Consider the following 12,703-nt stretch of genomic DNA (forward strand, 5'->3'; position numbering starts at 1 on the left):
ACCTGCCCAATGGAAGAGAGCTACAAAGTGGCTAGTCTGGCCTTGGGTACCGAGTAACTGAAGGGACATTCTTCCAGACCTCAGGATACCTCCCAAAGGCATGGAAACTCAGTGAAGACACCCTCTTGCCTCAGGCTCCCAACCAAAGTCCAAAAGGCCTCCCATACTGCTTGATGGGGTTGGGAAACAAGGAGAGAAGTCACGGAAGAGACCATGAGCCTTAGCTTACCCCTGAGGTTGGTTTGTCTATTGACTTGACCATTTCTTAAAGAGTCCCAGTGCCAAGGTCCTGTGCTGCCCATAAAGAAGAGGCCCACACATCCCAAGAGCAGCCAAAACCAGCTCACCCATTTATTTGACTGAGAACATTAAGGAAGACAACAAAATTAAACAATCTTTAATAAAATTCCTATAGAAAACTCAGTCGCAGGGCAAATACTCAGTTCTCTTTCCCATGTCATTGAGGATTGAGAGCTCCCAATAGTCTTTGGAGAATAAGCAGTAGTTTTGCTGGATGTTGCCAGTGCTCAGAAAGAGCCTCCATTTACACATTCAAACCAGTAGTTCCTATTGCACATATTAACATTTTCTGCCATCTAGCACCCTAAATATATGGTACCTCAACAAATAAATTAAAGAATTCCATGTGGCATGAAACATTTCAATTTGAACTAATATCCTTGAAAAATCACATTATTACAAGTTTTAATAAATACAGTAAGAACAGCTGGCATTTTACTAAAATACTGAATTTTTAGGCCTGGAGTTTATTCCATAAATAGTTTCCTTTTCATTTGCTTTCTGTCTTGGATACATTTGCTCAAGTATTATGCTCTATGAAGTGAACTCTTTCATAGATACCATGTAAAAACTGTATTAATATGTGCCTCATTATAGAAGCAGCTGGAAGAACTGGATCACATAGTTAACTAAAAAGTAACTTAGGAAAAAGCTCTGCTTTTGTAAAACTTTAAAACACAGGCTGAAGAAAATCAAAATAACATTTTTATATAGAACTCCCACTAGAAATTTTATAAATATATATGCAGCATAAATTATATTTGCCTCACCAAGTAGATTTTCATCAAGTCTGGCTGGGATGATGCTATCACAGTAGATAAGTATCAACAATAGAATTAATGTTTCCACAGGTTTAAAAGATTTCTTTTGAAAAATAATCATAATTTCAAATTATATTATAATTTGTAGTTTACACAATTTAAAAAGGGAAGAAAGAAAGCTTTCTTTTAAGCCTCATTTGGAAAGTAAGAACAGCTACTAGTCCCCAGGTGTGGATAAGTTGGCTGAGTGATAACACTTGGTCACAATATGAAAAAGAAGTATTTACACCTTTCCAGAAAAGTACCAAATACTTAAAAAAAAACAAAAACAAAAAACAGAAAGACAAAAAACAATCTCTAGTAGCATTCCTTGGCGTGCAAAGTCAGCAGGAAATGATTATCCATAATGTTGACAGTTTGCATGATGAATCTTGGAAGCATTCAAAAGCAGAGGGTGGTCATCAGGGATTGTTCAGATTAGGTTTCTGTGGGATGCCATTGTTTTTAATTTAACTCTGGGTTCCAGGATTTCATTCCCTTTATAACATCTCTGGCAGGGTCACGTTCAATTTAGTGCAAGTGCAAAATGAAAACTAAACGAAACCAACAAATACATTAGGAGCAAAGGCTGATCGTTAAGATCTGTAGTCTTTCCGAACTGTGTGGGCCATCCAGTTCACTTTAGTAGTCCAGCTTTCCCTGAGTGCCTCATCAAATTTTTGCTTAAATTGCTTGAGTGCTTCTTCTTCACTCTTCCCTAAGGCAAGAGAGTCCTGAAAATGAAGGAAAAAAATCTGATTTTATATATTCTCTGTAGTGAGGTGCAAATCTCAAAGTCTGCAGGAGGCTGACTTGGCCACACAGCATACCCCATGTCCTTATTCAAATACCATTTATGGGAGAGAGAATGAACACCAAGGTATGGTGATAATATGACCTCTGCCAGAGGGTTTTTGAAGATGAAATGAATTTATGATTACTGCAAGACAACTACTTAGCTGCTTGTCACTACCACTCCTGGGTAAAACTGTCTCACAGGAAATGACTTTGTTCCATTCCCTTTGAACATCTGAATGAAATAGGTAGGTACGGCTAAGCTCTATGCTCACAAAGTCCAATTTACAAAGAAAAGAGGTTTATACCTTAAGATACTGTATATCCTTGACTGATGTGAGCTCAGGAAGCCCTGCAGTCAACATCAGTGCAAAGAGAGTGATGAAGAGATTCCCATGCCGTCGTAAAATCAGATATGCATCCTCACAACACTGGCGGAACCTTTAGTTGATGCAGCAAATCACAAGAGTATGATGTTAGAACGGAAATAGCAAATTTCATAAAGGAAAATGACAGATATAGCTAGACTTTCCATAAGAGCTGGAAAATTTCTACTGAACTAAAAGTTCGTTCCTGAGTTTTACTCTTTTGAAAATTGTCCCAGGACTAAAATTTACATAAAATAAATCAAGCTCTCTAAAACCACACATATCTTTTTCAAAAACAAAATTAAATAGAAATTATATGATAAAAGGCAATTTAACACTTAATCTAGGCTTTTTAATTCTATGTGTCACAAAAATTAATTATAAAAATGTGGTGATTATAATCATAATAAGGATTGTGGTCTGACTCCAGAGACTTAATTTCTTTAATGTCCCCCAAATCAGTGTCAATGAATTTGCATTGTACCTTCCTGTCATCTTGCCTTCCCTCTCTCTCCTCTTCAAGCTGGTCATTCAAGATGACCACCCAATCCTATCTCCCTAATTTTGCCAAAGAGGAAAATGGATCCAGAGTTATATTCTGCAGAAACCCATGCGGAACTGGAAATGATAATAGCAATCATTTGGTAAGCATATGGATGAGTTGATCACATCATGTAACATATCTCTCATTATCAAAATATCCCTGAAATATAATTATTTTTGTCCCCATTTAAAATGAAGAAGTAAAGACGACATGACAAGTAGTGTGCTTGGAAACCTACAAATAGCAAGGAATAGATCAGAGATTACAAAGTCTTTCCCTGAACCCTGACTCTCTTACTGCACTTCATATAGAATGACAGCAAAATGCCAGTCCCTCTCAGCGTCTCACTATCAAATGTCTTAACAGTTTCAGAGAATTTTCTAATACAGGTAAAAGGTGGTATACTATTGGAATAAAACAATAATTTATTTCAAATTTCTAGCATTTTTTTTCTCTTCTTTGAACCAGAACAGGATCTGACAGGCAAGTTCCCCCAAAGCCTCCTGTTAGCAGATTGACTATCTCCCCAATCTAAATATACCTCTCAGCTAAATGCTAGTCTAGCTGGTCAGTTGAGAAAACATTAGATGCATTTACGCTGACACGAGGACAATACTCACCGGCCAAACTTCTCCGTGTTTCCTGTTTTTCCTTGTTGAATCACATGAATGAAATCATAGGTAAGAATAAAAGGCACTCTCTCCCTTTTAATGCCAAATTTAGACTTGAAATTTCCAAGAATATGTCCAAAGTCAATGTGGAAGAGCTGGAAAAGAAATGGGATTTAATTTCCCCTTTTTTTCTGGTGGGTTCCAAATAAAAACGCAAGGCCTCAGCAGTCCTAGACCCCCACGCACTACATCAAATGGAGTAGTAGTAGAGACACTACACAGCCTCCTGCATCATTTGGGAAAAGAGTGCTCTGACATTCGAAGGTCTTTTATATTAAATAATAACCCTGATATTAAACTGCATATACCCAGTGGGAAAGATGAATCTTTAAAAAGAAAAATACATCCAAATAATAAACATGTTTGATTTAAAAAAATCAAATAGTTTTACACACAGAAACAAAACAAAAAGAGAGTACATCCTTGCCCCACCAGTTCCCTCACCACCTTAAGCACTACTACTTAGAGGTAACTTCTCCCCACCCTTCCACGTGTTTTTCCTGATATATGTCTTCATTTTTCTAAATAGTATGTTTATAATTATTTTTTACTTCCTAATTTTGGATTATTATGGAAGGTAAAGATTTAGTACTCCTGTGCTGATGTCATGCCTCATAATGCAACACATTATATCATAATTTCTGGTTAAATCAATATCCAGTGTTTATATTGTTCAAACTACATAAGCCATGTGGTAATAGTATACTATGATTACACTTCCTTTTTTTGCTCATCTTTTTTCTTGACAAAACTATTTTTTGTCTTAGTGTTCTATGATCTGGTCATTAATTCTTCACAAAATCTTAAAAATCTAAAAATCATTTCACAACGGTTTTCCACATGGTCAGGTAATCTGTTAGCTCTTGTCTGGGCTGGCTGTTCTCTAAGCCTGCCAAAGAACCACCACCCCGTGCTCAACCTTCACTCTCCTCCCATTTGCAGTCCCTGTTTCCTGGGTTCCACATCATTTTCTCTTTTGGTGTAGACCAGGCTTTCTCACTTTTGGCATTACTGACATTTAGGCCCTATAATTCTTTGTTGTGAGGTTCTATCTTACATACACTATAAGATGTTTGGCAGCACCCCTAGCCTCTACCCACAGATGCCTGTAGAATACCCCCTCCCCCATCCTGACAACCAGAACTGTCTTCAGGCATTGACAAATGTCCCCCAAGGGCAAAAGCACCCCAGTTGAGACCCTTATTTTTCATGGATGCCCTTATTCTGGCATCCTCCTGAAAAAAGATGCAGAAGAGATACAGCTTTTGAAACCTTATGTTTGAAAATGTCTTTGTTCTACATTCATACTGAAAGTCTGGTATAGAATTCTAGGTTAGAAATCATTTTCACTCAAAATCATGAAGGCTAATTCCCACTGTCTTAATAGTTTCCAACGTTGCTATTTAGAAGTCAAGTCTTTCTGACTCCTGAACCCTGGTAAGTGGCTTGCTGTATCTCTTGGAAGGTTTTAAGACCATCACTTTATGCCTGATGCACTGAAATGTCACGGTGAATGGCCTTAGTAAGGGTTTTTTCATCTACTGTAAGGGAACTTTCGTGCCCTTTTGACTGGATAGTCACAAACATCAGCTTTGGGAAATGTTTTTGTATTATTTTGGGGTAAGTTCCTTCCCTTCCTCTTGTGCGCTACTTCTTTCTGTAACTTTTATTAGGCTAGATGGCGAACCTCCCTGGACTGATCTTCTATCATTTCTGGATCTTCTTTCTTCTACTTATCAGATATCTTGGTCCTTTTGGGGATATTAAAGGGCAATATATAGCCTGGTGCCTAAAAAACAGAATCTGGGCCAAACTGCCAGGATTTAAATCCTGGTATGTCCACTCTCTGTTGTGTCAATCTTCTCACCTTTAAATGGGGATAACACTACCACTTACTCTGTACGGTTATCATAAGGATTGAAGGAGTTAACGTATATAAAGAACTTAAAGAACTGTGCTTTCCACAAGTTAAAGAGTTCAAGAAATGTTAGTTGATCTTTAGTTTATACTTCTTCTATTTTAATTTTATTTGTTCCTCTTTTTAATTTCTAAGAATTCTATTTTCTAATTTTTAAAAATAGAATCTTACTACTTCATAGATGCAATATCTTTTCTGTTTTTACTTCTTAAATCATCCTCTGTTTACTGCAGGTACTGTTTTCCCAGAGTTCTTCTTTCCCCCTCCCCCCATTTTGCTTGATTTGGTCTCTTTCATGGTGGAGGCTTTCCACAAATGTCTGATAATCTTTGGCTGACCATTCATATTTAACAATGAGTCACTAAAAAGATGAATGAAAAATCTATGGACATGGTAGGACTGTTGATCAGTGGGCTTCCCTGCAGAGTATCTGCGGAGAGACCTCAAAAGTCAGCATCTGTAAGCCTTTTCACTGGAACTGATCAGTTTCTCTTGAGAAGAACTATCTAGTCTATTGCGAGAGTGGGAATATACACCTGGTTGCTACTGTTCTTGGAGCAAAGCAAGCAGAAATGGCTGGGAATCATACCATTTATCATGCCAACTTTCACTCCATCCCTATTTTTAATATGGCACCTTACCCTTAGCTTCCATAGAACCTGTTTGTCCTTGAGTCAGAAGAATTGGTTTCTTCAGAGAATAAATCCTCTAACCCTTCTTGGAGTTGGGAAGGAGATATAAGCACCTAATTGCTCCATATATAAACTGCCAATCAATCCTGTTTTCAGCCTCTCCCCCTTTCCCCACCTTCAGCAGCACCTAGTGCCCCTGATTCCAGAGCTTTCCTCAGACTGACACACCCTTCCACAAGTAGCCATTTTCTCAGCTATGCCGAGTCACTGCTATTTTTCCATTTTGCTTTTGCTCATCCCCAAATCTGTTGATGTCTTTCACCCACTGTTGGCCTCTTTTCCTATTACCTTTGACTTCTTGGATTTACATATTTCTTATTCCTCAATATATTAGAAGGGCATCAAGAAAGAATGGAGAAAAACCTGTGTTTCAACCTGATTAACCAGAAGTCGGAGGGAATCCTTTTAAGTGTGAACACAAGGTTCAACTCTCAAAAGCTCAAGCCAGAACTACCCAGATCTCCAAGGAGGTGTAAAACTCTGGGTCCCACCTAGAGCCAGAGTTCACAGAGTGACTCAGAGTCTTTACTCTGGAATGCCTCTAGTGTCAGGGAATTCTAAGGGTGGCTAAACTGAAAAAGTCTCAAATTATTTCATCTGTCTTTGCTTAATATTAAAGAATTTACAAACAAAAGTCACTCTGAAGAATGAGAAAATTTTCACTTCAAAACTAAGAGCTTCTTTATATTAGATAACCTGGTCTAGTTCCCTAGCTACCCCAAAATGATATTAGTCATACTCCGTATCGCCTTACTCCCACAGATGATTATATTTGATATTCTAAAAGAAAAAATGCCTCAAGTGGGGTTTGTCTCAACTTTTTCTTTTTTTAACACTTATCTTCTTTAAAGTTAATACATCCTGCACATTATCTGCTCCTTCTACTCTTAGGTACATATGTGCCCCAAATACAATTTCTTATATTGAAGGAATAGGTCACTTGTAAATAACCTAAATAATTTTTTAAACATTTAAATAAATGCTTATCACCTAACTTCAAGCAAACAAACCAATATATGAAGCAGATGGCATATGAAACAAGGGGTGGGAAATAAAAGGAAAGACAAAGGCATGACTGAGACTCATAAAGAATCTGAGTTTCACAAGAGATTGTGCTGCACATAAGTAACAGCATCACTGAGGCCCTTGGCACTCTGGGAAGTTGCTTACCTGGCCAGTTTTTTTGACCATGATGTTATCACTATGTCTGTCACCAATCCCAAGGACATAAGAAGCTACACAGTAGCCGGCACAGGACAGGGTAAACTCCTCAATGGCTCGGTCCAGGTCATCCCTGAATAAGAGAAAAAATAGGAGCAAGGAAGGTTTTCAGCCTCCAAATGTGTGGGACGGAGCCAATCCACACTTCTGTTTCCTTTTTAATGTGAGAACAACTGCAACACAGAGCTGCCAAAACCATATAAGGAGAAGATGCTGGATCAGCCAAGAGTGAGGATGATGACCAGAGGAGCAGGGCAGGGAGGAGTCAGCAGGCTTGCTCACAGACATCAGATAACTGGACATCAACTATTCAAACTGCTGTGTCCTGGGGCTCACATTTCCGTGGGGGACGGGGGTAGGTTCATATGCACAGTAATGAGAGGAGACCATCAGCTTGGCTGAATGATGCTGGGCTTTGGAACACTTTTGTAGTTTTGACTGAAGACTAGAATTCCATATTTTAAGAGTTAAGTATTGCAGTTCCAACCATTAAAGTCACTGACTTAAATCAGAAGTAACTAATATAGACCCTTTAGGGACAAGGCCCTAAAATCAAAATTTGAAAACTAATTCTCACATACAAGTTCTTGGATTTTTTTTTATTATTATTTATTCATTTATTTATTTATTTTTGGCTGCATTGGGTCTTCACTGCTGCATGCAGGCTCTCTCTAGTTGCAGCGAGCGGGGGCTACTCTTCGTTGCGGTGCACGGGCTTCTCATTGCGGTGGCTTCTCTAATTGTGGAGCACGGGCTCTAGGAGCGTTGGCTTCAGTAGTTGCAGCACGTGAGCTCAGTAGTTGTGGCACACGGGCTTAGTTGCTCCACAGCATGTGGGATCTTCCTAGACCAGGGCTCGAACCCAAGTCCCCTGAATTGGCAGGCGCATGCTTAACCACTGCGCCACCAGGGACGTCCAAGTTCTTGGATTTTGCCAATGATAACGTTTAAGTCTGATTTCAAAATCTTCAGCCAAAAATACTTGCAGTGTTTTCCCCTCACTGTGAAATTCCTTAATTTCCTATGTATTAGGGCTTCTCCAACACAATAATTGTAAATAACACAATTACTAGCACTGTATTTTTTAGTTTGGAGAGATCAGTGTACAAACTCATTTACTTCTATTTTAAAAACCTATTGAAAATTTACTTAGGTTCATACATTCACATAATTACGGAAGTCCATGCACTTAAAAAGTTATATGTTATTTGTTAAACACTTAAATTCTTAGATTTTTAAACTACTGCCCAGCTCTGAAATTTGATCTAGATGAAGCAGAATTCAATGCTAATCTTCTGTAAGATTTTAGGAAGGCCTATTTGTCATTTTGATCTAACCTGAAATGAAGCAATAAATAACACTAATATTTCCTCTAGGACACTGATGATTCTAACTGCGAGAACAGTTATTTGTTTGGCGGTTTGTTCAGAAGAATGATAATCAAACAAAATACACTAACCCAGAATTGTATTCTTTAAGCCAGTTCAGAAGGGCATCTTTGTTGAAGGCTGCTGCTGCAGCCACATTGCTACTGTTCAGCTGAATATCAGCAATTGTCTCAGAGGTGCTCACAACTTCAATGAGGCCAGAGTGGTCTCCTGTTGCTAAACAGCCATAAGGCAGCATCCTGAAAAGAAAAAAAAGGGGCATAAAGAGTCACATGTGTATGTTATCCATAAAACGAAACACTGACAGAGTATGTTTTTTCTTTGATTTTTAAAAAAGTTTTATTACTATTGATACCCTTGCCATTACTGTTTCAGTCATATAGAAAAATATTAGTTCCACTTTCTATTAGAGTGTAAATATCTTGGTGAAGAGATGGAGTAATTTACTAAACTCCAGTGTGCCAGCTAAATGTATAATTTGTTATCTAATTATTCTGGTGAAATATTCTATTTGTTTGTGTAGGTGGACACAAGCACATCAGATAAAGGAAAAGTCTTTCATTTTTACCCTAAATCTTGGGGAAGGGAACCACCCTTTATGGAGCATCTAGTAGGTGCCACACAGCAGGCTAAGCACTCTACACATTACCTTGGTTAACAACAACTCCATCCTTCCAGTTGTTCAAGCCCAAGACCTTAACGTAATTTTTCACTTTTCCTCTCATGCCTAATATTTACGTACCTTGAAAATGCACAGAGTCTAAGTAGTTCTCTGTCTCCACCTTTCCTTAAGCTACCACCCTAGTCCAGGTCACCATCAACCCCTATTCAAAATTCAAGTTTCCTAATTAGTCTACCTGCTTCCACAGCATAGTCTGTTCTAAATGCAACAGCAACATAATCCATTTAAAATATACTCACATTATGTCATTCCCCTGATTGAAATTTCAGCCATGACTTCCCAAGTGAAAGCCAACCCGCTTGTTGTAGCTCACAAGGCCTTCAATCTCGTCCCCCTTCACCTCTCTTAGTATTTTCCCCTTGCTCACTTGTTCTTACTATACTGGCTCCATTGCTATTCCCCAAACATATCAGGTACAATATCCCCTCATTCCTTTATCTGTGTTATTTTCTCTGCTTGGAATATTCTTCCCCAAGACATCTACATGGTTTACTCCCTTACCACTTTGAAATCTTTGCTGAAATGTCACCGTCTCAGTAAGGGATTCCTGAATCATCCTATTTAAAATAGCAACACAGTGACATACTACCTGCCATCTCTTCCCTGCTTTATTTTCCTCTATAGCCCTCAACACTATCCAACATCCTGTACATTTTATTTATGTGTTTGTTTATTGTCTGTCTCTACCATTAGGATGTAAATTCCATCAGCCAGGAATAATTTGTTCATTGTGTATCCTCAGTACCTGAGAATGTGTTTGGGCACAAAGCAGGCACTCAATAAGTATTTCTGAATGAATTAAACAAACAATAACAAAATCCCTATAAATAGGTAAATTCCCAATTTTACAAACGAGACATAAAATTAATTTGCAAAGAAGTCATACATTTAACCAAGTGGAAGATCTAAGACTTAAAACTAGGTCTGAGTGGCTCTAAAACTATCTTTTTAACCTAACACAGTCTACAGAGTCACTGTGTAAGAGGTCTCTCAGGCTGCTTCTTGTGCCAAATAATTTTTGCTAAATCTATAGGTAGGATTTTGCTTTGCTTTGCATTTATATGATCCCTAGTGAAAATAAGCATTTTCTCAGGTCTCTTTTAGCAATTTTATGTAGAATTTCTTTTGTGAATTAGCTAATCACATACTTGGTCTATTTATTAGAGTTTTAAACATTTTCCTTAGAGATTTATATGAATTCTTCATATATTAATATTATCCTTTTCTCATTTTGGTTGTCAACATTTTCTTCAGTTTTCTAAAAATGGTATTATCACTAGAGCAAATACAAAATGGAATAAAATACCTTGCAAAGTTCAAATAAAAGTCAGGTGACTACAGAAAATGCAATGGATGGAATTCACGGGTTCTATACATATATGAGTGCAGCTATGTGCCAAGCATTGTGTTAGCTGCTGGTGACACAGAAATGAGCCAAAAATGCAGTCCCTGCTCTCACAGATCAGACAAACCACAAATGCACGATGTGCATGTGATCAGTGGATAAATGAGAAGTGCCAGGAGAACGTGTCAATAGTCAAGAAAGATCTCTGTGAGGAGGAAGGACATGAGGGACAGAGGAAAGTACAGGCGGAGCACAAAAGTCAGGTGAGGAGAAGAAAGAGTCAGTGTTGGAAAGATCATGCGGACCTCTATCTGCCACATAAGGACTTTACCAAAGAGAAAAAATGTGTGTGTGTGTGTGTGTGTGTGTGTGCACGCGTGTGTGTTGGGGGAATGAATGAGTGTGGTAGTGTGTGTAATAATCAGATAAAAGAGGAGAGTTTCATTTAATAGTTCCTAAATTTCCTTCCAACCAACAATTCAATTTTATGTCTCTTTAAGCACTTCCCTAGTTCTAGCAAAATACGGTTGGAAGCAAAATTGTGAAACTTCATGCTGACAGCCTGATATACCAATAGCCTGCTTTACATCTGCATTATTAATTTATTTCTCTTTTTTAAAGTTTACGCTTCACTAGAAAAGGTAGCTATGGAGCATGAAAGTTTTTACCAATACCCCTATTCTTATCATGACACAACACATGTGAAGTAAACACTGTCTGGTTAAAGTGCACTTTGGCTCACTTTCCTACATCTCCTCCTACCCTACTTGCAGCCAAACTGGGCAAAAGTCCAACGATTTCCTCTTCAAAAGCAGACAATGATGAAAGCATTTAGTGTCTTGAGGATGGAATGCTCACAATGGGAAGGAAAAAACATCCTTGTCATAGAGACAGTTTGACAGAAGTCAAGCTGGGGACAAACTCTTGGAGCCCTGACCACCTTATGGGGGCACCCTTTGCACTCAACTTCTTATAAAGGCCATGACAACGCTTAGTAATGTTTATCTTCCTTTCTCAGACTCTCTGACCCAAGGAGCAATTTGTTATCTTTCCATTAAAGCAAGAATTGTAAAATGAGATTAATTCTACAGCAGTGGGGATGGCAGCCCCATCACCCTACTCTGAATGAGTATGTAGAAAGTTTTCTCTGGCCTTGACTCCAAGTCTCAGTGGTACCTTAGCCCATTGCTTCAAAAGGAGGCAAGTATAATTCTTTTACCTAAGGCTTGCATTGCTTCCATCTTCTTCCTTCATCCTTCTAACTACTGAAACCAGTGTCATTAGAACTGCTGTGTAGCTCTCTTAAAAGGGAAGTAAACCCCATTAGTGCAACTCAAATATAAAGTCACAGTGAAGACAACTCTCCAAAATTCAATGTCATCTGTATGGGGGGGTGGGGGGGGGGGTGGCGGGGCATGAGACGGGACTGTCAAATCTACCAAAACGCCAGGTAGATTTACATGCAACCTATCAGACTTGACAGAAAAGTCTAATTACCTATTTGTTGACCAACGGTCAGAGTGTTCTAACATACTGATGGCTTACAAATGTTCTAATTTGGCATGGAAGATACCAAAAGAATATTTTGAGACATCAGAGAAAAATGGAAATGAGAAATATACACTTTCATTCATGCTAACATGGCACTTTTGCAGGTGCTAAAATATTCTGATCAAAATAGTAATGTGTAGAAGGTATTTGAAGATTTGACATTGAACTTAAGAGAGTGTGTGCTACATGAACAGGTTTAACCTGAACAGCTGGCCAAAAGAAAAACACGTACAACAGGAACACTGGGGCATGTATATTTATAGAAACAGTAAAAAATGTTTGGTGGGAAAAAAAAAAGCTATTGGTTTGAAAATGAACTCAAAAGAATTGAAGTCCTGCATATTTTTTTAAACATGGGGTCAGAGTACAAAAAGTCAGCAAAGATCTCACTGAACAGACAAGTTCCTTTTTCTTGTTAGACACACATT

General features: G+C 38.3%; 1 protein-coding gene across 4 annotated transcripts in view; it reads right to left on the bottom strand.

Annotated features, from left to right (window-relative positions):
- Nucleotides 1-373: 373 nt before the first annotated feature.
- Nucleotides 374-12,703, bottom strand: part of PIK3CB (phosphatidylinositol-4,5-bisphosphate 3-kinase catalytic subunit beta) — a 197,825-nt gene continuing 185,495 nt past the window's right edge. For all 4 annotated transcript variants that reach the window (XM_057545916.1, XM_057545918.1, XM_057545915.1 and 1 more), the window contains 5 exons: nucleotides 8,769-8,936; nucleotides 7,259-7,382; nucleotides 3,428-3,573; nucleotides 2,204-2,336; nucleotides 374-1,834 (listed from right to left, as the gene is read on the bottom strand). In XM_057545916.1, coding sequence (XP_057401899.1) covers nucleotides 1,697-1,834; nucleotides 2,204-2,336; nucleotides 3,428-3,573; nucleotides 7,259-7,382; nucleotides 8,769-8,936 — 709 coding nt within the window. In that variant the 3' untranslated portion in view covers nucleotides 374-1,696. The remainder of the gene's footprint in view (nucleotides 1,835-2,203; nucleotides 2,337-3,427; nucleotides 3,574-7,258; nucleotides 7,383-8,768; nucleotides 8,937-12,703) is intronic.

The sequence above is a fragment of the Balaenoptera acutorostrata genome, chromosome 4 (genome assembly GCF_949987535.1).
Source record: "Balaenoptera acutorostrata chromosome 4, mBalAcu1.1, whole genome shotgun sequence".
In the NCBI taxonomy this organism is placed as follows: Eukaryota; Metazoa; Chordata; class Mammalia; order Artiodactyla; family Balaenopteridae; genus Balaenoptera; species Balaenoptera acutorostrata.